Source organism: Rhipicephalus sanguineus, chromosome 5 (genome assembly GCF_013339695.2).
Source record: "Rhipicephalus sanguineus isolate Rsan-2018 chromosome 5, BIME_Rsan_1.4, whole genome shotgun sequence".
In the NCBI taxonomy this organism is placed as follows: Eukaryota; Metazoa; Arthropoda; class Arachnida; order Ixodida; family Ixodidae; genus Rhipicephalus; species Rhipicephalus sanguineus.
In genome coordinates this window covers 114,140,010-114,166,046 of record NC_051180.1, presented here as the reverse complement: position 1 = coordinate 114,166,046, position 26,037 = coordinate 114,140,010, and the positions used below count along the sequence as shown (strand labels likewise).

At 46.6% G+C, this 26,037-nt stretch overlaps 2 protein-coding genes across 2 annotated transcripts; both read right to left on the bottom strand.

Moving 5' to 3' along the window:
- Positions 1-7,485: 7,485 nt before the first annotated feature.
- On the bottom strand, positions 7,486-11,070 carry LOC119394154 (uncharacterized). The gene is made up of 2 exons (XM_037661416.2): positions 9,624-11,070; positions 7,486-7,591 (listed from the first exon to the last, which is right to left on the bottom strand). Exons 1-2 carry the CDS (start codon positions 10,967-10,969, stop codon positions 7,486-7,488), a joined length of 1,452 nt encoding a protein of 483 aa, XP_037517344.2. The 5' UTR covers positions 10,970-11,070.
- Positions 11,071-12,964: 1,894 nt separating this feature from the next.
- On the bottom strand, positions 12,965-14,251 carry LOC125758626 (uncharacterized). The gene has a single exon (XM_049416018.1). It carries the CDS (start codon positions 14,249-14,251, stop codon positions 12,965-12,967), a length of 1,287 nt encoding a protein of 428 aa, XP_049271975.1.
- Positions 14,252-26,037: the final 11,786 nt, after the last annotated feature.

The following is a 26,037-nucleotide window of genomic DNA, read 5'->3' as shown; positions in this document are numbered from 1 at the left end:
AATCATCTACATACCTGAAGAAGGTAGTAATACCTAGTTCAACAAAAAGTGGTTCCAGAATGCTTAAGCAAGCCTGTTATCCTGATAAGCTGATTTGCTCGGTAGCCGGGAAGGAACTGCGCAACGTCACTTCCAGAAAGAAGGCGCCCTCTCGCTCAAGCCCGAGTGGACAGAGGCGAAAGCTAGCGGTCATCCCGTATGGTCATCACTTAATTCTCCCATAGGATTAAGAAAACTGCTGCTAAACACGACGTCGATGTTGTTTTTTCGGCACCCCTGAAATTGAAGGGACTTTGCGAAAAGGTTAACGCACCTCATCTTGAAGGCAATGGAAGCATTTGCACTGTCAAACATAGGAACAAGTTTGTGGACTGCACAGACGGTGTTCTGTACGGCATCCCACTTTCTTTTGACAATAAATACATCGGCCAGACTGGCCGATGTCTTAGCGCACGGCTTAAGGAACATAACTACGCATGTTCATTGTTAACACATCCTGGCAACCTGGCCGCGCACTGCGCTGCGTGTATATGTAAGCCATCTTTTTCTAGTACAAAAGTGTTAAGCGCGCATCTGATCAAACGGAAAGAGAAACCATCGATGTTTTCTTTATTCACACAAGTGAAAGTTGCGTTAGCTCACTACCGATCATCTTATCTCAAAAATACAGTTCTTAAGAGCAGCTATGATAAGTTAGACATGATGCCTTGCAAGTGGTTTTCATGGATGTTGACGTTTTCACTCATGCACAACATGTGCTTTTCTGTCTTTCACTATATGTTGGCGTACTTTCTTTTCTTTTCCCTTGGTCATACATGCACAAAAATACAGTTGTTAGTACGCGTTTCACGTCTTTTTCTGTGTTAATTCGTCCAGTTCCTGCCAGCGCGAACAAGCCATGTATTCGCACCAACTAGCCCCCTTGCAGCTTTACATGCATTGGAGATGTTTCGCCACAGGTTGAAGTAGAGCCTTAATTAGTTTTCCTGGTTGTACTCAGTTAGAAGCCTTCAACTAAAACTGATGCAATAAACTTAAACAAATTTTATTGGTCAACATCAAGGTGAATATCATGACGATGGTAGTAGATTAGTGACGCTGTGTCTTCGATGAGAGTGGAGTATTAAATAAAAACGCCTTGATTCTGTGAAATATAGCATCGATAGTCCAAAACGAAAATCTTGGGGTGCGTGCGTCTTGGTAATACAACAATTAAAACAACAAAAATTACCCCTCGGTGTTCCAAGGTTTAGTTCCGCTGAGGTTTTTCAATCCTTGCTGGTGAAAGCATTCGCAAAATAATTGGGATTTTGAATGTGCAGTATCTGTTTCGAGTACCGAATCGAATGGAATGATATTCGATTCTTCATTCGAAATTTATGAATATTCGCACACATATGGGTGCAGTTTACATGAAGCTCATTGCTTTTAATGGTATCAGGGTCGATGCACCTTGTAATATTGATAATTCTAGAATGAATTTTTGCCAGTAATCGCAAGCAATAAATAGCAGCACCAGAGTGGAGGCCCAACTTGCATCTGCAATAGTAAGAGGCTGTTGATGAACTGAAGTATATGGCATCCTGTCAAGCATTGATTAGTATGTACCTGGTGTGTGTGCGTGTGTCCTTGCGTGCGTGTGCGTGTGTGTGTCCGTGTGTGCGATCAGTACTGGCATATAAACATATATTAACTTTTCTATTAAGCTCCAGCCAAATGGAGCTGCGAGGAGGTCACAATTGCAACAAATGTAATCCACAATTTTTAAACACTCCCTTACAAGCTTGTATCAGTAAGCACTCTTCAGAAAGAGTTTTCATTATTGGAAGTTAAGGTCCATTTTGCTTTTCTGTTTTAACAATTATTTATTGAAATGTTTCTTTTTCTATTTGTCTTGAATATATAGAATTCCAGAAGATCTTGATGTCACCCATGCAAACAAGCCTTCCGGCGTCAACACACTACGGTAAAGGCTCCTCAGATGGCCAAGTGAACCGCATGGCAACGCAGCTCACGAGCGAAGCTCCGGCACCAGAGCGAAATGCTACTTCCATGAGCCCTATAGCTCAAGTAGCTGCGTAAAGACTGACTTTTCGTAATATTAGTTTTCGTAATATTAGTAGTTTTGCTAAGCATGTGAAACGACAGCATCCCTGTGTTAGGAAATACAGCTGTGCCATTTAAAGGGCCAGAAAACAGGCTCCTACTTTTTTTTACACCCCCCAAACAAGCTCGCCAATTCGTACACTAGACCGCGGCGATCACATTTTCCGAATATTACAGCGCTGCGCGCCGCGCAGACCCTCCATTTCGAAAAACAATTCCCGCTTCTCTTTCCTGCGCCTGACCAATCCCTCTCGTGCGCGCAGTGACGCAAACTTGCCCATGTGCAACTTGACGTACCACTGAGCTCGTCGATTGGTCTAAAACAGGTCTCAACAAGTAACGTCAGTTCCTGTTTCCACCTACCGCTACGAAACTGCACCTTGTTTCTTGGCCCTGCGGTGATGCAGTTTCGGCCACGCAGTTGTCAGGTTGTCGCGCGTATATTCTTCGCACTGCATAGCACCTGCACGCACTTTGCCTTCGACATGAGCAACACTTGAAAGAAGCGTGGTTCAGTTTTCGACTGCAAATCGAGCGGAGGGAGGGGGAATCTCCGGTAGCTCGGACGGGTCGCGCTTGCTTGGTTTACCAATGCACGCGCGGCAAACGGGGTTCCACTAGGGTGGCTGAATGGTTTCCCCCGCCCGCCGCTAAACCATTCAGGAACCCTAGGTTCCACACGCTTTTATCTCGCGCCCCTTCGTCCTCTTGGATAGCAAACCCGCATTCCTGCTGCATTGTGAACTGTCACAAAGGTTTCATAATACCGAAGAGACCAGAACTGCCCGTCAAGTTACGGAGCAAGTGCGACAATGTAAACAATAAACAACCAGGAGCCGTTGCAAGCGGAAGTGCATTGCGACTGATCGAGCTCGCCGATGATGTCAATTGTTGACGTCGTGTCACGTTGCCGAAGTGGGCGGGGTCACGACAACGGGCCACGCCTTCCCTTCTCTCTGGCGGAGAAGGGTGGCGAGGCCGCGCGAAAATTTGAAACCAGCTGAAACGGGTGTTCTAACCCCTGTGACTTCCTTATTATAGCACGTACTCGCTAAATTCTTGCGGCAGCATGTTCACATAGAAAAAGTGCGCATATTTCTCTTCATTATAAATTCTGGATCTCGGGTTTGTTTGCTGGCCCTTTAAAGTCAACTTTTTCTGCACAGCCGCTACAAGACACACTACGAAGAACCCAATGGACCTGCACAACTTGCAGAGCAAATTTATGTCTGGACTTGATATAGCAGGTTGCAATCTAAAGAAAGCTACGCAGAACGCTTAAATTTGGACCCTTGATTAAAAGCGAATATTCGTACGCGTAGTGATGGCGACATGATGTACAATTTGTGTCGGCTGCCTTAGGGCGAACATACATGTTGAAAAGCAGTCGTGCATACAGTTGTTAAAGGTGTTTCAAATTTCTTTTATCTGAAAGGCCTGAAAAAGGGTCTGTTTTTAATTTCACTATTGCAAAGCACGAAAACGTTGTTATTAAGAGAATTGAATTTACGTCAAACCCAATAGTTCTCTTAGATTGTAATCGGGTATACTGTGTACCAGGGCTGGGCAAAGATACTTTGAAATTGTATCGCGATGCGATACAAGATACTCAGGCAAGAAGTATTGGAGATACAGATACAAGATACTGCCGCAATAATTGTATCCGATACGATACTTGGCAATTGTATCTTAAGATACTTCGATACATTCTCTAATTTGTTATTATAGATCCATATAATGTAGCAGCGAACGCCTATGCACGAAAATGTCTTCTTGAAAATTTCCTGTGACCTATTTTGTTTCACTTTAATGAAATGTCTGTTAATATCTAAAAGTATTGTCCTTCTTGCTCAAATTATGTTAGTTTCCTTCCAAAGCAATTTATTGCGATTTGCTTTAGCTTCTTCACAGGACAACTCTTTATACAGTTCGCTGACAGCGGTTCTTGCTTGTCATTTTTGCAATTAATGGGAGTCGCTGCTCAGCTTGCCGACCAGCTAGCGGGTTGCCATATAATCACAATAACTTCTATAACAAGCCTTCGCACGATGGCGCAAATACCGGTGTGGACTTTTGCCTTGTCCGTAAAAGACAGTTTGTACAATACCGTGTATCCGGACAGGTGTACAGCAGCAGCAACGCTGGTAGCGACTTTTTTTTTAGGGGGGGGGGGGGGACGCATGGTGTATGCTAGGGGTTTGAGACCTTTCGCTAGCGGCCCCGGCCGCACACATGACCATCTTCGTCCCATTTGTTTTTACTTTCTAGATAAGTATGTTCATGAGCTACACAGACATGACAGGTCTCAAGCTTTCCTTTCGTGAGGAACATGTGGTCACCATGTGCTGAAACATAACCGTGGAACAAAAACTCTATATTTCAGAATCCGCGTCCAGAATTCACTCGTTGTGCACATCGGTATCGATGTTTCTCTAATCCTGACTCCAAATTCCCTTCAGAAATGACCTATGTGTCAGACATGGGAAAGGCTTCCTTTCGAATGGCAACGTCATTTTGTTCAAACTATCTCCTACCATCTTCACTGCCCCGGCGCTTCGAACTAAATTTCGCGACTGTGGCCCGCTGGCTATAGGCTGAGTTTGAGACCCCTGGTGTATACGTAGATGACGTAAAAGAGCAATGAACTTTCATATTCTACTTATCTGCTGGCGTAAAGGATTCTTTGTTGATATCCTCACTAACGTGTAATCCTTTAGCAATTTTTCTTCAACGAGAAAACATGTGCAACACAGAGACGTCTCAGACGTATGGTATAGTTGCACAAAGCGTCGGAGGACACCACCGTTATTCGCGCTATTGCCGCTTATAGATCCCATTAGGTGGCGACGTAATACGAAAAATATTTAAGAAGGCCTAAAACAGGAAAACTAATATAAGTAAAATAGAGAGGTGGTTCTGTATCAAACATTCACATTGAATGAGTAGAGAAACACGAGGGCGCGCTTAATAGCAATAAGCATGAAGTATCGTCAGCTTACCTATTAAGACAATAGAAAATACAGTGCCTGTGGAAAATTGCCTGAAACGGCTCGTTGGGACGCTCATGAGTAAAACGGAGCATTCAGTAAAACACCTTTTCTCGAATCCCCTTCCTAACATCTTTAAGATGGCTCCTAATGATTTTCATTATTTTAATGCAAACTCACTTTCGCTATTTTCCTAAGCGATAAGCAGAATGCTTTGTACTGTAGCTCAAGGGATGCCTACATGATTATATATTTGTAAAATCGCCTTGGTAACTTGTAAATGGATAAACAGTAGTAGAAATATAAAGCAGACAGTTAGAAGAATAAAGCAGAGATCTTATTTTCGGAATGCGTTACAAAAGATATACTGCAGTGACCAGACCGGAAAAACAGTACAGAGACCTAGGTAATGTATTGGATGCAAAATGACAGCAATAAAGCACTTGTGCTAATCATCAAGTTATGATTTCGTAAATTCTTTGAATAAATGTAGCAGGAAGTGAAAAATACGGTGCGCCATAATATTTTCTGTTAGGTAAACGCTTGATCTATTAGATCTAGCATAAGTACTAGTGGTGCTATAGTTGTTTGCATATCTTATTTACATATAAGTGAATTCATTGTATGTAAGTCAAGCTTTACATCCACGAGATCCTTCAAATCGCTGATATGTAAAATCCACGCGACGCAAAGCGACCCCATTCTTGCAGGCATCACATTTCGTTACGGAGCAAGACGCAAGAGGATGTTCAATAACGACACTGTATAGCAACATCGGAATTTGCGCGATAGACGCTGCACGCAGTGGAGTACGCGGCGCAGGACAGTGGTTATGAGCAAGTGTCGCGGCACTGGCGCAACTAAAAAGAAAAGAAATCGACAAAACAAAAGGTAGGTGGGCTGGGCGTAGACGTCCGCGTGCTTGCCTTCCTCATCTTCTGCCCTCACTGGAGGACTCTGGCGGAAAAATAAAATTGCGTCACAGCCCTTAGACTTGTTCAGATGGCTTAGTGGCACCAGTACCAACTTGAGAAGCGGAGCTTGGCCAGTGATTATTGTTTCGCACGGTTGTGTTGCAATAGAAGTATCTTGTATTTTAAGGTACACGATACATTATCGAATCTATCGGAAATACAGATACAGATACTCATCTTTCGAGACGTATCGCGATACAGATACAAGATACCCATACAGTATATAAGATAGTATCTAAGATACATGTATCTTCGATACTGCCCAGCACTGCTGTGTACCATTCAAGTACCTCTCGCAAAATTTATTCCAACATACTGAAGAGCAGCTTATACCCAGCGACAGTTTTCCTTTCCTGAAGATGTTTTTCTGTATTGACAACAGACAACTTCTCAAGTGTGCATAACTAATAACTGACGAAACTGAACATTGAATGTACATAGCTATTTTTTATTTATTCTTGTATTCCAATTTATTCCTAGTGCATTGATGTACTTGCTACACAGATCTCATTCTGTATTGTAGTGTACTAAGGCTTATTCTATGTGTGTTGGGGCTGGCGTTCTATTATATGTACTGTACTCTTCTGCACCTCACCATGCGCCAGAAAGTGTTCTGTAAAATAAACTATTTTCCATCTTTCTGTTATTCTAGCCAGAATAGCTGCAGACTTTCTTAGCATTATTGTTTTTCTGTGAGTAGCATTTCATGAAGTTGGGAGCCTCAGACATAAGCTTCTGCTTTAAGATCATGCCCACATAAAGCAATAGCAACAACTATAGCAACTTAATCCTCAGATATATTGTGTAGGATTGCAATTTGTTATGATGTGGTATAATGTAACGATGCATATAAATCAAATTCTAAGCATTGCAGCGCGACGATAATGCAGCAGTCTTCACTGAAGTCATTTTCATGACTTTGCAAAACTGACAATGTAACTTTTTAGGTGAGTCTGGAAACAGTCATGCTATCAGAGAGTGCTGAATATTACCAATGAAAGCATTTGCAAAGTCGCGAAAAGGACCGCAATAAAGACTGCAGCATTTGCATTCCGCTGTCATGCCTAATTAAGATTAGGTTTACATGAATGCCTACGCTATCCCGTATACGGGTAAATGTGCAGTAAATGTATGCGAAACATCGTTCTAAATCAGGTACTAAATAAGTGGAACGCTGTCCGCATATAGCCCAGTGAGAAATAACTGAAATGCTGTTCCGCATATTTTAAGTTTTATCTGGGACACACGTTACATTTAAGTAAGCGGAACATTTCTGGAAAAAAAAAGTTCCACGTACTGGCTGGAACTTATGTGGAACCAGAATAAGAGTGTACCGAGGGTAGCCCGCGGGAGCTCTCCCGACAGTGATGAGAAATTGGCCGCATTGGTGCTGGGGAGAGAGCCCGATTAAAGTGACCTTAACCGCGATAGTGGAGGCTCCTGGCGGGTGCAACGTGCCTATAGGCAGCGTCTCCTGCGCCGCGCGTTCCAGCACAGAGGGGCGATCCAACACAGAACTGGCTCCTGCACCTCACGGAAGTCACGTCACCGGAGGTGCTACTCGAAGACATGTTTTCAAAGACGATAGTCTTTCTTGGGATACTTGAATTATAGTGCCTAGAATATACTGGCTAGTGTGCTGAGCGGAGGGGGTTTCCTATGGGAGGAGGTGGCAAGGCCGGTGATGCCTTCCAACTTTCGTCGGCAGGCGGCGACACTTGTCGCAAAGGTGTAGACCCCGCGCCGGTTTGGCCGGCAGCTTTATAAGTGATCCGTGCAGTGGCGTAAATCCCGGGGGGGTCAGGGGGGTCCTGACCCCCCCTGTGTTTAGACTGGGGGGGACCCCCTATGCAATGGTCCCCCCTGAGATTTTGCATTCGAACATCTTCCATCTTGGCTTGCTTGAAGTTTATTTTCACACGTGCCATTCAAAATCGCCCCAGAGTTCCAGCTCTCAGATACAACGAAAGAAATAAGCACAATTCAACAACTTACGATAATATTTTTACGACATCTTCCCTGCAATGTTCAAAGTCTGCAACCACATCCATAGCGCCAATCACGAAAGCCGCTGCCATGCAGCGGCCGTTTATCCACGTGGTGACGTATCATTGCGCCTTCTAACTCGCTGAGAGCAACGAGATTCGTGAAGATATTTCTTCAGCACCGAGTCTGGGGCGAGAGAAATTGAGTAAGAGATATTCGGCCTTTGCTTGCAAATATCACCACAAATGAGTCATCTTTTCACACCCAACTGAAACTGCACGCATTTTTCAGTACCCCTATTCATTCCGTCGCCGCCATATGTATACTTCCGGAGCCCCTGGCTGCGCGCGCGTTTTTGACGAACTTCTGGGCCCGATCCACCCGATCGTTCAAACTACAGTGTTCTAGAAGTGTTCGCAGCGTCACCTTGGAGTCACTTAGAGTCAGAGGTAGCATATGCAGTAGCTCTACGTCACCTGAAACTTTCCGGCGGGTTGCAGGGCGCGGCTAGCTCGCGTTGCCGTTTTGCGCGCAAGAAAAGTCTGAATTACGGTGCGCAACACACGAAACTTCTTTTCATGCAAATTTCTGTGAGTTGTGAAATAAAGTGCTGTCGTTGTGACCGATTTACAGAGGGTGGGCGATATTTTATTAGGCTATGATGAATATGAATGCTCCTGCGTGTGGGGCGTTCAAGTTTTTTTTTTTTTTTTGTACTGCTGGTCGATACGATTTTCAATGCCCTTTGGCCACTGTAGCGATCCTAGCGACTTCACTCCCGCCTTTGAGCCCCACTATACCGGATATAAACAATGTCTCATTTTTTATTTATTTGCTTTCGCATGAGCTGATCTCTGCGACTAACCTACTTTTTGCTGTTTTTTTTTTCGCGAATCAATAATCGGCGGAATCACTTGGCTTTGTATTAAATATATCCGCAAGGTAATCTTAAATTTTTTTATTTGCAGACATAGATCATACAAGGTTACCAAAACTGGCTGGACTCGTAGGCTATATATATTGGTACGTGCGGGTCCAATGAAAAAAAAAACAACCTATACATAAGGTATTATGAGTACATAACAAGTAACATACATTACGTGCGTACATTTTACAGCGAAAGCTGTTATGAGATCATTTCACCGGCCGTTTTTGGTGCCGTAGTTGTCCGCCGCCGCCGCCGCCGCCGGTGTCCGTAACCAGTATCGCTCGAAATAAGAAAAAAAACTAAAGAAAAAAATTCCAGGATGGAACGAGGTTCGAACCTGGGCCCTCTGCGTGGGAGCACAGTATTCAACCTCTGAGCCATTCCGGTTTTTTTTTTTTTTTTTTTTTGATCATGGTATTTAATAGAATGCGTATGAAAATAGTACACAGTATCACAACAGTAGAGTTACACTACTACAGACACTTAGCGACAATGAAAGTACAACCACTTCCACAAAACTGGAAGACTAACTTATAGTCCTTCATTCCAGGGAGAGTTCTTCATCAGGTGTTGCACAGAAAAGGTGGCGAGGCTAAGCACCTCGCCAATATTGTGTACCAGTCCGGTCTGAAATCAAGTTCGTCGTAAACTTCTTTTAAATTAATAACCATTCGGGTGAAATGTATACGTGACGAGGTGATCGGCTCTGCGTTACGGTCCTGCATTCGCGTCTTCCACAAACTGTGCATACCAATAACAAGGAACATATCGTACGGTACTTCATCAAGAGGTGTTGGCATCAAATAACGAATAGTGTACGAATTAATTTCAAATTCTTTCTGCAGAGTTCGCTGAAGGACATCCCAGAAAAGAATCGCATCTTTGCAGCTCACGAAGCAGTGCTCTATTGTTTCAGGTACATCACAGAGACGGCAGTTGACCGAGGATACAAAAATGCCTTTTGTTTGTAACCATGTTTTTACAGGGAGTGTTTCAGAATGGAGTTTATAGAAGAATGTTTTTGAATTGGGGGATATATACATTTTTTGCACTCGTTTCAACACATCATGGCCTGGAAGATCAAAATATGATGATCGGTACAGCGGAGGTGGGAAGAGCATAGATATTAAGTCCTTATATAGTGTTTTGCGTGATACAGTATACAAATATTCTGTTGAAAATCGGGCTTTAAGAAATCGAACAGCAGAGTAAACTTCCTCCATAAATCCCCACAGGCATGGGCGTGCGGAGAAGTTTGAGGAAACAACCAAGTCAGGGAAACAATTAACAAAGTTAACTTGCAAGAACGAACGAATGATGGGATGGGAATTGTCACGGAAAAAGAAGAAGCGTGAAACTGTTTGCCATAGATACAAATGTATTAAACCCAAACCACCGTCACTAACTTGTCTGAAAATGTTGTCACGACGCATGGGCTCAAAAGTCGAAGACCATATGAACGTTGCAAATATACGATGGAAGCGTTGCACGTAAGACCTAGCACAATGAATAAGCTGCAGCACATAGTAAAGCTTTGTTGCTAAAAAAGTATTACAAGCTTCGGCTCTCCCAAAAATGGAAAGGCGATATGGAACAAATGCCTGGGCCTGCCGTTCAATCAAAGGGACACGTTCTTTCCAATAGCGTGCACTGAATCTATACGCATCTAGTGGTACACCAAGGTACTTTGGTGGAATGCGAGTCCAGTTAACCCCTGCAAACTGGTTCGGCGTACTGCCCCATGAGCCAAACCATAATCCTAAACTTTTTGAGGAGTTTAAACGAGCTCCAGAAACAATGCCAAATTTCTCAATTTCAGATATCGCATTTTCAACACTTGGTTTATCGGTGCAAATGATCGCTACGTCATCTGCATAAGCTAATATTTTAACTTCAGTGCCTAATATACTGAATCCTCGGATACGACTCGATTGTACTATGCTCAAACACAGTGGTTCAAGATAAAGGGCAAACAAAAGTGGTGACATTGGGCATCCTTGCTTTACAGACGAGCCAATAGCAACTGATTTTGAAAGGTGACCATTAACAATTAGACGAGTCGAAGAATCGTTATAACAAAGTCTGACTCCGTTAAGTACTATGGAACCAATATTGACATGTTCAAGGAGAGAAAAAAGAAATGAATGGCTCACACGATCAAAAGCTTTTGCGAGGTCTACCTGCAACATTGCCAGCTGTTTTTGACAACTGTAGCAGTACTGAAGAACTGTACGCATGACGTGTATATTATTTTGTATGGAGCGACCTCTAATTCCACATGTCTGATGAGGACCAATAAGAAGCGACATCGCAAATTGCAACCGATTTGATAGGACTTTCGCAAAGATTTTGTAATCAGCATTTGATAACGATATTGGTCTGTAACCCTCAACACTACGCAGTTTTTCTTTATCAGAGCTTTTTGGTATCAAGACCGTATGACTTTTACAGAAAGACCGTGGGAGCGTCTCCATGTCATAGCTTGTTTTGAAGATATCCAGCAAAATCGGAGAAAGAGTAGTTTTAAAACGTTTTGTAAAACTCGGCTGAAATTCCATCAGGGCCAGGTGTCTTCGATAAAGGTAGTTGATCTATTGCCTGTTCAATTTCCTGTATTGTAATTGGACTGTTCATGGCAGCACAATCATCGTCATTCAATGGGTTCAAAAGAGAAACAAAAGTAGCCTTTAGGTCGACATCCGAATCGCATGAAATGGCACTAAACAAAGCTTCATAGTACCTTTCAACTGAAAAATTATGTCTGTTGTGTTTGTTATCAGAGTTCCGTTAGCATATAGATCAGGAATTGCTTTAGAATTAGCATGATTACGTTCATCTAGCAGAGCTTGACGTGTCGGTTGCTCAGAATTTAGTGTCCGCCTGTTTCGTGATCGAACACGTGCCCCTCTGTAGCGGATAGTCTCATAATGTTGTAGTTGACACTTTATGTTTTCGATGTCATTGGTGTACTCGCCTGGCTTTTCACATTCCATCTCATACAAGTTACAGAGGCTTTTAAGAAGTGTCTTTTCCTCATTCTTCCTGTAGTAAGATTTCACAGACCCAATCTCGATGGCTATTGAGCGAACCTCTTGTTTAAACAATTCCCAAGCAGCGAATATATGCAACCCCATAGAAAACGATTTCATCTTCGCCGCTCTAACTCGATAAATAAATTCCTGATCGCGTAGAAGCTCTGAGTTTATCTTCCAGAGCGCCCATTGTGGTCGGAATTGATTTCGGCGGTTGGCACCCATTTCTCCAATAACAATGCAATGATCTGAGAACGAAACCGGTTCAGTGTTGCATGACCATTCACGAGAGATAAGTGATGATGACACGTAAATCCGATCAAGGCGAGCACAAGAGCCTCCCTGTAGTCTGGTATACGCAGTTACGTGACCCGAAGCATCTATGTCAATAAGCCCTGCGTTAGCTACAATGTCAGACAAAAGCTCGCCACTCTTATCTCGTCGACTATCAGGATTGCTGCGGTCGTTAGGATCACACACACAGTTGAAATCTCCCATTAACACAGTACATCGATCAGAAACAATTAGGCCAGATAAATTGTTGAATAAATCAAGGCGCTGTGAAACCTCATTAAACGCATATAGGTTAATGATTCGCCATGGCACCCCTTGCAATACAAAGCCACAGCAGATATATCTGCCTTCGTTATCGACACGGGTAGTAATGGCAGAACAGGGTAGGCCTTTTCGCAGAAACAACCAACAGCCCGCAGATAAACCGTTTGCATGTGAAACACAAACATTATAGTCACACAGGAAAGGGCGTAAGGCTCTCTCAGTCTCTTCGTCACTCTCGATCTTTGTCTCCTGAATGGCGACAAAGTCGAGGCGCTTTCGTGCGATAAGTCTACGGAGCTACGCCTGTTTCTGCGAAGACCTAAGACCACGTACATTCAAAGTCGCAAAGTTGAGTCGCTCGGAGTGCGCCATGATGGTTACCTACAGTTATGCTTATTGTCCCATGTGGTCAGTCCTGGAGGACGACGGTGAAGCTTCCCTTGAACCTCCACCAGGCCTCCTAGACCGTGACCTCCGACATTTCCCTTTGTGCTTGGAAGTTCGCCGACGGCGTGGTTTCCTATTCACACTCGCAGTGTCGCTGTCCTTGCTGGATTCCGAACTGTAGGACGTCGCGCGTCGCTTAGGAATTGTAGCCTCAGGAGAACCTTGCATGTCGTCTTCTGACACTGCACCGTGATGAAAAGGCTGCTGAGGAACTGAAGAACAAGCAAGTGGAATATCTTCAACCGCCTTCTTCGCAGGGACTACCTCCTTTGCCTCAGGCTGCTCAACGTTACCTTTGGGCTGCTGTTTGGATGGGTCTCTTGTTACTTCGCACGTGGCACTTCCCGCAGCCGTATCAGGGTGCAATTTTCGCGTGCCTTCAGGGGGCATTTTGCTCAATCCATCCGCATCGGTTGTAGCCGGAGAGTCGCCTGTCGCATCCAAAACCTCCGTGGCATCCATAATATGTTCTTGTAAACTATCCTCTTGTTGCTGCGTGCGTTGCCGTAATTTGTTAGCGTACGTCACCACGCAGTCCTCGGTGGCATGACCGAAGCGTCGACAGTCATCGCAGCGGGGAGTTCTGCAGTTGCGACGGATGTGTCCAACTTTGTTACAACGTAGACAAAGTGGCGGGCGACCAGGAATCAGTATGAGGCTCTGAACTCCACAGACAGTAAGAAGGTGTGGAATGTCACCCACTCGAACTCCATCGGCGAGGGACAATACCACATCACGATTAAGAGTCCGCATTTCTTCCATGTCTGCAGCTTTCCAGTTTTCCATTGTTATTGTCCTGACTTTCCCGAAAGCCTGTAGCGCCTCTCGAATGTAGGCATCCTCCAAATGTTCAGGAAGCCATAGAAGCTTCATCTTCACTTCTGTGGGTTCCGGGTCGATTACAAGGCATCGCCGGCTTTTTACGAAGAGTTCACTACGTGTCACAAGCTTTGTTTTCGTTAGCGTTGACTTGCACGTCACCATCCACACGTGTGACATTTGAAACTGGCCTATAGAACTGATTTCCTTTATGTCGATGACATCCCGAAGGGCGTCTCTGAAGTCCTGAGCCCGGTATGGGCGACCAGCTAAGTCTGCATGTAGAAAAACGGAGTTGACGACCAGCTTACCGGAAGGCAGGCGGGGAAGCACAACACGGTAGTCATTACTGCTAGCTGAGGCTTGAGCAGCACCTCGGCCTAAGGCCGATGAATCCTTTGAAGCGGAGAACATGAAAGACGCAACCGTTCGGAACGTCGTCTTCGTCCTCTGAGCCATTCCGGTGCTTGAAACTGTTACGCAAAAAGGTCCTATACAGGCTTCATGTCGGGAAGGAACCACATTAGCATATGCAATATAGCGTGGTAAAAGAGTAGAATAAGCACCAAGCGTCGCACAACGCGAATTCTGTAACCAGGCGTCACACAATGCGAATTGCGCAACGAGTAGGTTGTTGAATGCTTCCAACCCATTACAAAGAGCTCTGCCATAATTCTTCATCGTCATCACGCACAGCATCAACAAAGTGCGCATAATGCCTTACATGCGTTTAGCAGGTACCACGGCTGTCTGTAGAATGACGAAAAATGGCCACAGTGCCTACTGCCCTACTTCTCAAAAATTACAATGATTTATAGCGTAGTGGGTCCCTCGCAAGTGCACTTCTGTTGGTTGCCAAGGAAGCCCATAAGGCTCCCATGATCCATTTCCTCAGGGTCCCAATAAAGTCAATTCTCTCTCTCGCTCGCTCTACGTTTCTCCGGTTAAGGTGTGTTATAAAGCGTGGTGGGACACGTAAATAACGACCGGGCGTCACACAATATGCATTACGTAACTAGTGGGTCGTTTAAAGCTTCCAACCCATTACAAAGGGCGCAACCATAATTATTCATCGTCATCAACCGCCGCATCAACAAACTGCACAAAGTCGCTTACATAGGGTACCTCGCTTCTCCGCAGAACAACGAATAATGTCGTGCTGGGCGCTTCCCAACTTCCCAAAAATTGCGCTTTGTGGCGTAGTGGGTATGTTGCTAATGTACCTGTATTAGTAGCCACAGGAGAGTTTATAACGGGCTCTAGAAATGCCGCTCTTCCAGCTTTCGCTGTGACTGTGCTGCTCAAAGATAGTTTGAAATTGTTTAGTATTTTTTTATTTGTGTTTGTTTTTTTACTGATGTACGTTTTAAATAAGATCTGCCATCTGCAGAGCATTAATTTGTATAAAGGTGCCTACTAACGCTTTACAGAAGTGGAGCTAACATTGTGAGCGTACAACAAAAACTAGATTTGTTATGTTTTTTACGTTTGTTGATTTATGAAAATTGCCACGTATGACAGATTTTTTATCCCAAGAAATACAAATGCGCATAGGCTACTGGTTCTAGTGCCAGTTATGTAGATGCCATTAGTTAACACGTGGAAATTTTTGTTTTCTAAGCCCACTAGTTCTCGAGAAAAAGGTACAGAAATTAAAAAATGTTCTTTTGAAAAAAAAACGCAGAAATAACGTAAAGGTACGCGCGCGTTACCTGTCAATGTGTCAAAGAAAAAGAACCTAAAATTATTTTTGAAACAGCGAGTGCCGAAATGTGATATATTTTCTGAAAGATAAATAAATGCCGTATCACGTAATTTTGAAATCCCAAAATTGAATTTTTTTACCAAAGCAAGTCTAACCCCACCTTAAACTGTTAGTTCATTGCGTTTAAAAACAAGAGCCCATATTCACGAAGGTGCCTTGCACTTGATTTTTTTCAGGCAATATTTCAGTCAATCACAGTGCTAGACTAATGAAACTATCTAATTGAGATGTCGATCTTGACTAATGACCCCTGTTCGGTTTCTTTAAACTTACCTTTCCTTCCGTTAAAATGAAATTCAAGCTCCAGACACGTTCGTAATGTTTTTTTGTGGCGCCGTTCAAATAAAATGCATGAGTAGTGAATCCTATTCAGACTGGCTTGTGTTCACCGCATGTGGTCTAGAAAATACGGATGCCATGCTGGAAAACGCAGAACAGTGAAAGTGACCCCACCCCACCCTACATTTGCGTATAACGATGCTCTACACACTTACTCACGTAGTACAACAATGCAGTAGGCACAGCTGAACTGCAGAAACATCGAAACAACCGATCCGAAAGTATGGGGCATATGCTGATATCTGCAGCACTGGATGAGCAAAATGTATCCTGTTTGTGGAAGCGAACAAGGTGCAAAAGCTATAGTGTCATAATATCTGCAAGAAATATTTGTGTAATGCCAGCGTGTGTAATATTTGTATTTGTGTAATACCAGCGTTACACGGGAATTTGCGATTACTGTCGACCCGCTCCGGATCATATATCTGCTCGCGAGAATTATCGTAGCCACCGATCTGACGGCGCATGATACACTCTGCAAGTCCATGATGCTGCATCATACGAAGTGTGATGCGCCGCTAATATAATAAAATATGACCGCGACTGAGAGGCGCGAATTGCAGTTGACTGGATCGACTTCGAGTAGAATCGCTGCATTGAAAACAGCGCGAAAACGGGATGAAGGCTAGGATACCGCGCTCTTCCTTAGCCTTCGTCCCGTCTTCGCGCTGTTTTCAACGGAATAATATGTACCAACTGGTCCTTCAAAGCACCCTGCTGCGAGTAAAATCGCCAGCGAATCTTCACGTGTAGCAGCGATGAATCAGAGTCGGACTTGATCGCGATCGAAATTGCCGTGAGCCATCCTTACGACACGATTTCTGCGTCTAACGTGTCAACCTTAGCAGATTGTTTTCAACTGGCAAGTTGGGTGTGTCGTAGTATATTAATTGCGACTTTGCTACTTCGCTTTGGTGGTGAAGCACTGAGTCGCGAAAACTAGCAGACGACGTGAGGTACGTGTGAAGCGCTTCGTCGTTTTGTAGTGCCCAACCAGTTGAGGATTCTCTGCGGGCAATAATTTAACGCTAAGATTTCCTTCCTCCGATCAAGTGTTTTGACGACTGTGTTAAAAGGAACGAAGAACACTATATTAGTAGCAGAAAACGCCGTGCTACGCAGATGCAAGCGCAGGAGCCGCCGACGCGCGATGGACCTTAGTAGAGTTACTGTATATGCTACCTTTAGGTAGCAGAGTTGCGCATCTGTCTTCCAACGCCGCTAGCAACCATGCATTGCGGAGAAGCTGCCGCTTGGGACAATTTTTTTTTAATTCTCGACGCCGCCGCTGCAGCGAACTGAATTAACACTCGCCATCGACAGCCAATGTTTATTGCCGGTCTTCGACACGCCAGACAGGTTAATCGGCGTCACGGTAGGCATGTCGCCTGCAAAAACGAAGTGCGACTTCACCGCATAGCTGTGGTTGCTAGCCGGACCTATGCGCAACTCTGCTACCTAAAGGTAGCATATACAGTGACTCTAGACCTTAGCGAGTCGCAGCGCCGCCATGCGGTGACTGTGGGAAGGCATCAGCGCGGTGGCCACGCCAAAGCGCGCGCTCAGAACACTAGCCAGTATATTCTAGGCACTATACTTGAATGCAGAAATTTTGGTCTCTGTCTGTCTGTCCAGCGCCTCCTCATTTTTTTCAATGCCAGCCAGATGCGCCAGATCCAGCCGTTCACCACCCTCTCCTCTAGCCCTTTCTTACGCTCCCCCGTCGGCTAGCCTTCGCGTCTGCCTTTGCGTTCATGGGGGAGTGTACCCTTTATGTGGCGCCTCACGACGGAAGTCGGATGAGATAATAGTTTGCTCAGTTGTTTTCACATCCGTGGGGCGGCGTCTTGCATCCCTCATAATTAAAGTCCCTTGATATATAGAAAGTAGCGACACTCTCCTCCATATACTCTCCCAAGTGTCCAACCCTCCTCTCCCAAGTGTCCAAACCGTATCTATCTCCTCTCCCAAACGCCCACCGTGCGAGCGCCGGCCCTATAACCCGGCTCGCGCCACTTTCCTATCAAGAACGCTATGTCACGCAGATAACACGCGCGTATCCCAGGCGACGGCCCGCGAAGCGGGGAGGTGGAAGGCGGGTAAGGAGGGTGCTCGGCGTGGCGGCTCGGTTAAAAGAACGACGGTACTTTCCCAAAAATATCCAGGGACTTTACTCATAATCACTATAGACGTCAGACTCTGGAGTTTCCAAGATGTGTGGCGCCACCTGTCGGAGAAGTATTGAGTAGTGCATAGACCGACTCTCTCACACAGTTTGCTATGGGACCAGGTGCAACTAGCGAGTGCGAAACAACGATTTGAGCTTAATATCGCGTGTGTTTGCGCATTTAGCACTTAGAACGAGAGCTGTGAATTGTTCTCCACTAGTCGGACGCGCCACCGAGCCGTCGTGAAGTGCTTGCTGGATCACTCGCCTGAACGACGGCGAAAACAGCAGCAGACGAGAGCCCTCCGCACGCTACGAAGAAACTCCGCAAAAGACGCACTGATGCGTTGTGAATCGCCACGGACGTAAAAGACGGAATAACAACGTTCAGTTTTACCGATTTCCATAGTTGTCGTGCGAAGAAGAAAGGCGAGAGCGCTGGATACGGGCCGTTGCGAGCGTGCTGGGTAAGCGAAGTACCCGCGTTCTCCACAGCCGGTGGCATGAATGTGTGGCTCTGCTGTTGTTTTGCGTAGCCCTGATGCAAAGCCGTGGTAACCTTGACTATGAAGCTCAGCAGAGGCTCTGACCGCGGTGCTTGTCGTGTAACACGAAGTGAGCAGCTAGAGGCAGATGGAGACGCGTGATACGCACACCGCGACGAGTTGGTCGTCACAACACAGCATCGCGGACGTACGTACGTTTTGAAGGCTTAGAGTTCTGGTTCTAACTAGCTAACACCACGTGCGTCATAAAAGTAAATCGCACAATGCTGGTCGTGACCCCCATCAGGTTTGTTTCGCCCGTGTCCTTCGCGGTTGCCGTAGCTATCTCGGAGGCCACGGTTTTGCCTTTGGTTGTACCCCGCGAAAGTGGACACGCACGTATCCCCATTTGCAGTACATACAAACGGAAGACGACCATCAAGAGACCATTTGAGGATGCGTAATAAAACACTCCAATGCACAGGAAGCAACTGAAAAGGCGAAAATCGCCGGAGTTCGCCCCTGATGAACCGAGTTTTGTACCACTGATCGTAAGATGCATAGCTAAGTAAATTGATCGTGTATGTAGGTACTTTATCGCTGTGGCATTACGTATATACCCGATTTTAAACGCATTTAGGCTCTAGAGAACGGATGTCGGAGGGCTTGCCTCGAACTCGGTGTCGTGTGATGCTCGCTTGTACTTGCGAGTTGCAGCGCGCGGGAATAACTAAAACTTATTTTGCATTGTATTCGCAGTTCGCTTTGATCAGCTTCCTTTGTTTCTGAAGCGTGGATTGGCGGAAGAAGCTTTCCAGGTCCTCGATTTTCAGGAAACCGCGCCTCGACACCAACGAAAGAGGAGGGTTATATTGCGGCCTATGCACATTCGCTTGCGGGCGGCTCTCTTTGCACTACCCAGTTAGTGCCAGGGCTACGATGAGGGCGCTGGTGGCGGTGTTTTTCGCAGGCGCCGCCTGGGCAGACTCTGACGTCTATGTTGGCTGTCACGCTGTCACGGTGGCTCTCCGAGAGACGCGGTGTCTGGAGATGGCGCGTCTCCGTTCGTGGCGGTATGCGTGCTACCAAGGTGGACGCGTCACTGCGACTCTGCTGCATACGCTGGCTTTAAAAAAAAAGCAAGCAAAAAAATTCTAATTGGGACCATAGCACTCACTAGCTCGAAAGGGGAGGGCCTTTTAGGGTGTATTTACCGCAAGAGCGATTACAAACCTGCATGTGCCAGTGGAATGAACTACGAAAAAGCTCATCTCTATGAAGACTCCATGGATAAAGTATGTTTAAGGAAAAGTGTCAACGCGTTCCGAGTGTTCACGTGCTCTTGCATGGACGCGAATAACGGGAAATTCGATATTGTTCCATATATCTACTGCTAGCGCTCTCAGATTTCATTTTGCGATGTCCAAAAACAGCAGTGACAGACACTTTAGCAGCACGCGTGTGGTTGTCACTGAACATTGCATTATTACGCACCGTGCGACGCTCGAAACGAGCTGTGAACAGCGTGTCTGAACAGATGACGTCCGCCGATGATTCGCCGCCACATTTTCACGCTACCGATTGGCCTGTTAAGAGCCTCTGCGGAGAGCGCGCTTTGCCGTCGAGCCAACTTGCACAACCGAAGCTGAGTCGACACCGTGCATGGCATCGTGGCTTACACGGCACGCACGCGCAAGTGCTGTTTATTCAGCAGAATAATTCTTGGTCCGTGGTTGTGACTTTGGCGGTCCCAAGATCAAGTTGCACATGTTATGTAGCGCCGACGGTGCGACTGCCGGCGTTGACGCGCCCATACCCAACACTGACGCAGTTTGGCTCATTTTCCTACGATATTATCATAATGGCGCAGTTAATCCAGTTTGGCGCACTTTGGCGCAGTTGGCGCAGGAGTGGAATCAGTCTGGCGGGAAAAATTCCTCAACTCATTCCTTAAGTTTAAGGAAAATAAAAATGAACCAAAATAAGCCAGCATTTCGTGCGACACGCGAAGCAGTAATAGCGATGCGATAGCAAGGCATGAAACAACCAAATTGACGTTAGTATACGTAGTTTTATGCGCCCTATTTATTGTGGAGAACATTTGAAGGAAACAGAAAAAGGAGAAGGCAGAGAGGTTAACGAGAAACACTTCCCATACTAGGTAAATTAACGATCTCTGTGCGCCCAGCCAAATACGAACACATCTCAGTAGAACCCCCAAGATTTTGGTTTTGCAACGTTGGCTTGATGAACAAACACCACAGGCAGAATTCATAACACGCGTCGAGTTGTTTCTCGTTTTTTTTTTTGACGCTCGCATGGTAACACTTAGTTGCCGAATTGCCAATTAACATTTTATTCATAGTCGAGTCATTTCATTGTAATTCATTGTAAAATTTAGTTCACTGTTAACTGACATTTGATTCAATTGCATACCTTGGAATTGAATTGATATTTATTCAAGTGTACAAAATTACACTTAGGAATGAGCTAGTTTAATCCACGTTACCCACCTTTAATTCCCCTTAATTCACATGTGATTCACCATATTCACTAATCATCACTTCTCATTAATTGGCGTCCCCTTACTAGATAACGAAAACTTCCGTTATCAACGGGAGACGACGAGAGGCAGGACTATAACGAAATGGTAATCGTTTCGAGCACAGGTGTTCGCACGATTTCGGGCTCAGCGAATGTCTGCCAAAAGCCTCACAGGGTCCCTTTTGCATTCGCCTAAGACGACTACAAGGTGAAAGCCATCTCTTCTTCCTTTTCACTCGATGTACTGATCCCCCCTTCTCTCCCCTCCGAAAGCTCTCTACACCTAACGTGGCTCTGCACGGCCTCCGTCATTGGCCCACCTTTGACCAAGCGACGATGTGATGTGATGACGTCATCATGTGACACCAGGTTATGCGATGTCATAGTGACTTGAAAGTCATAAAATGTGTTGATATTTGACTTCATGATGACATTATATGGTGACGTCACGTGTTGATCTTATGCATCACTCGTGTTGACAGCGCCTACGACTCCGACGGTCAGAGAGAGTGAAACTTTATTCAAGGGAAAGGGGAAAGGGGAATCTTGGAGCTTCTATGGCTGGGGCCCTACGTCCAGGGCTCCACTGGCCTTAGCTGCCCGCCGGACGTGATCCAGGAGCGCTAGCTGCACTCCCGGGTCCGAGCTGGCGAGTTGTGCCTCCCACTGCTCCGTACTAGGTATTAGAGGTTTGCCGAGAAAATTAGCGAAATCACTTGGTTTATAATCGCATCCCCACGAGATGTGGTATAGAGTCGGTCTGCCGCCGCACCACGGACACACGGCCGGGTAAAGCGTTGGATGTATCGCGTGTAATTTAAGTAGATGCGGGAATACGTCCGTCTGAATTTTTCGAAGGTCAGCGGCCTCCTCCCCAGTGAGGGATCTGTGAGGCGTACCACATTTTTGTCGCGTGAAGCGCTGGTGAGCAAGAATCTCCCTAGGTAGAATTGGTGCGGTCAACGAAATAGAGGGATTCTCCGCTCGGTTACAAAATGCGCGAGCTAGAGCGTCCGCTCTTTCGTTGCCCTCGAGCCCTGCGTGCCCTGGGCACCAGATCAACCGATGGTGGCGAGTGAGTTTGGGTGTTAGCAGCCTGAGCGCCATAGCCGGAAGGCGGCCGGTTAAAAAGAGCCGACAGGCCTCCTGGGAGTCGGATAGAATAATTGACGGCTCGCCTTCGCGCTCCTGAAACCTTACGGCTAAGGCTATGGCCGTTGTCTCTGCCTTTGTGACCGAGGTCGTGCGCACGGAGGCACTCGTCAGCAGCGTCATGTTGCTGTCGACTACCGTAATTACATGTCTCTGCCAATCGTAACTGGCCGCATCGACGTACGTGACGTTAGAAGTTGACCCGAACTGCTTTCGGAGCCAGTTTACTCTGGCCTTACGTCGCTCAGCGTGGAAGTCGTGATGCATATTTTTGGGCACCGGTGCGACCGAGATCTTACTCCGTACATCTTGGGCTACGTCGACCAGCTCCTCATCAATGTGCTGGGGGTGGGGCGAGATCCCTAACCTAGTGAGTATTGCCCTGCCTGCAGAAGTTTCACTTAGGCGATTCCTCTGAGAGATGAAGACCGCCGCGCTTAGCTCAGCATAAGTGCTATGTATACCGAGATCTAGGAGCCGCTGGGTCGGAGTGCTCATGGGTAGACCGAGCGCTACCTTAAAAGCGCTTCTAATAAGGGCATCCACCTGGCTCTCCTCGCTTCTGTCGAGCAAGTGGTACGGAAGGCCATACGTCACTCTGCTCATAACCAAGGCCTGGACAAGCCGGAGGGTATCTTTTTCTTTCATGCCTTTTTTATGGTAGGTGATGCGACGGATCATTCTGGCAATCTGTTTAACCGTAGTCTTCAGGGTTTTTATCGTGTGACTGGCCTTGCCATTGCTTTGGACCCAGAAACCAAGTATGCGGGCCTGAGTAACCTCGGCTATGGCATGGCCGTCAACCTCTAAGTTTATGTCGCCGTTGCTTTTGTAATACTTACTGCGTATTCTTATGAGCTCTGATTTATCCGGCGCGCAGCTGAGTCCACTATTTCTTGCGAACTCCGCCACGGCCGTCGCGGCAGCCTGTAGGGTTTGCTCTTTTAGCGCCAGCGACCCCTTCGTGGCCCAGAGAGTGATGTCATCCGCATACAATGTATAGCCAAGATGCGGGATTGCGTCGAGTTTATGAGCAAGTCTGCGCATAGCGATGTTAAAGAGCAAGGGGGAGATCACTGCCCCTTGAGATGTTCCCTTATTTGGCATCGAGAACGGCACCGACCTCGTTTCACCTATCCCGATCGTTGCCGTCCGCCCAGAGAGGAAGCATTTAACGTAGTTAAATGTCCGCTTTCCGCAGCCGATTGCGTTGAGCTCTGAGAGAATGGCCTCGTGCGAAACGTTATCAAAGGCCCCTTTGAGGTCGAGGGCCAAGATCAAGTGTTCGCCGCCTCGGGGTACGCAGCTCATAACCTCTTCCTTTAAAAGGAGGAAGGCATCCTGGGTTGACAGCCCGGAGCGAAAACCGATCATAGTGGCTGGGAACAGGTTTTCTTTTTCAATGTAATTTTGAAGCCGTGTTTGTACTACCCGCTCGTAGAGCTTGCCCATACACGACGTGAGTGAAATGGGCCGCAGGGCTCCGAGAGAAGGTGTTTTACCGGGCTTTGGTATGGTTATTATTTTGGCTTCCTTCCACTCCGGGGGAACGTGACCTTGGTACCAGCAGTGGTCGTTAAGAAACTGCGCGATCTGCTCAAGGACTTCGTTGCTAAGGTTTCGGATCATAGCGTTGGTTATTCCATCCGATCCTGGAGCAGAGTTGCGGTTGGCGGCCTGGGCCGCCGCGAAAACTTCTTCTTTCGTGATCTCGGCGTCCAACTTCGCGTTCTCGCTGCCCGTGTACTCTAATGCACACGGCGGAACCGCATCAGTACCTATATACCGGTCTTTAAGCGCCTGGATCAATTCCCCGTCGGTGCCGCGGAAATCGTGCACTATTCTTTGGACTGTGCGGTTCATGGCGGACTTGGATTTTTCCGGCTCTAGCATGGCCCTGAGTATCGCCCACGTTTGGCGGGTCCCCAGGGTGCCGCGGAGAGAACCGCAAAACTGCACCCAGCCATCGGTGGCGAGTTTTGTTGCGTATTCATTCGCTTCCTCCGACAGGGCAGCGATTCGCCTGTAGAGGCATCGGTTGAGGCGCTGCCTCTTCCACCTCTTGAGCAGGCGCCGCCTACTGTCCCACAGGTGCAGTAGGTGTCGATCTACCGCTGGCGCCTCCACCGTGCGCGTTATTTTCTTAGAGGTTGCGTCGTGCGCTTCGCGAATGAGCGCGACCCACCCACTGACATCACTGGGCATTTGCTCAGGCAGAGGGCGCTTTCGAAAGGTCACCCAGTCCGTCATCACAACGTCACCAGCAACACGACGAAGTTTTGGTGATGCTATGGAGGTGCTGAGGATATAATGGTCGCTACCAAGATTTTCGTCGAGGTTTGACCACGTCGCCTTTTTAATGTTAAGGGTGAAGGTCAAATCAGGGTACGTGTCCCTGCTAATGCTATTACCGAGCCTGGTGGGTGCTGTCGGCAGAGTGATAAGGTTAAAACCTAATTTGGACGTGATGTGCTCCAGCAACACGCCCTTAGGTGAATCGCGGACGTAGCCCCAAGCGGTGCTTGGAGCATTAAAGTCGCCCACCACCACTAGCTGATCTCTGGTACCAACGGCTCGAGCTGCCTCGTTTAAGAGCACGGTAAAGTCCTCATGCCTGTTTTTGGGAGGACTGTATATGTTTAAGACTTTCGTTCGCACTCTCCCTCGTTTTTGTGGGAGGACATCGATTATTTGATGATTAATGTCGGTCCGATCGTAATGATCTAGCGTGGCTGTAATGGATTTGGTCACCAGCGCTGCGACGCGAGGGTGTTTTGGATCATATAATGTGTAATATCCCTGCAATTTGACAGGACGGTTCCCGACTTCTTGCAGGCATATTACATCGGCTGGGATTAATGCCGAATGAATGTAATTCTGCAGTGCCGCCGCTCGTTTGTGGAACGTGCGACAATTCCACTGCCAGATTTCTAGATGGTCAGAGTTTTGCGTTGAATTAGTTTGCGCCATGATGACTACCGCCTGTATTGGAAACGTCCGCGTTCTCCGTGATGCGACGGTCCTTCGGTAGCGGACTTCTCGCGGGGGTAACGCTGACACGCTTGTTAATGGCACGTTGCATCCCTGCAACTGACTCGTTAACGTATTGTCTTTGCTGTTGCATTTCTACTGCAAACTGCTTCTTGTACTCCGAAAACATTGCAAGCATCTGCTCTCCAAGCTCAGACGCTACTCGCTGCTGTTGTGATTGCAGTTCTCGCATTAAGTTTTGCAAGTACTGCAACTGTTCCCCCATCTGTAACTGGCTAACGCGGGCCTGCTCGCTAAACGTCTGGGGGATATCCACTGTAGCCGTTTCTCTCTCCGGAGAGTGGGCTACTAATGCCTTGGAGGTAGCGTGAGTGGGCTTGTTGTTCGCCTCTAGGGCGTTAAGCCTGGCCTCGAGTTTGGTTTCTAAAGAGGAGATGATTTTCTGGAACTCCCGGCGTTCCTCTTTAATCTGGCGTCTAAGTTTCTCGTTTTCTAAAGCAAGTTGCTTATGCTCGGCAACGATTTTTTGATACTCCGGATCCTCGGTTAAGGGAGCAGATGGAGACACAATCGGCGCCCAGCTCACCGTGTTTGTTGGTTGGCAGGCGGCTGCCTCCATGTTCTCCTTGGGCGGGACCAGGATCTGTACCAGCGCTTTTTTCTGCGGCTGCTGCTGCTGTTGCGGCTGCTGCTGCTGCTGCTGTTGTTGTTGCGGCTGCTGCTGCTGCTCTTTTTGGAGTCGTTTTCCGGCTGCAGA

Coding starts and splice junctions, on each gene's coding strand:
- LOC119394154 (XM_037661416.2), bottom strand. CDS start 10,969: ATGTCACCACTTTTGTTTGCCCTTTATCTTGAACCACTGTGTTTGAGC. Junction 7,592..9,623: donor AATTTAAAAGAAGTTTACGA/CGAACTTGATTT, acceptor CGTGAGGTGCAG/GAGCCAGTTCTGTGTTGGAT.
- LOC125758626 (XM_049416018.1), bottom strand. CDS start 14,251: ATGTTCTCCGCTTCAAAGGATTCATCGGCCTTAGGCCGAGGTGCTGCT.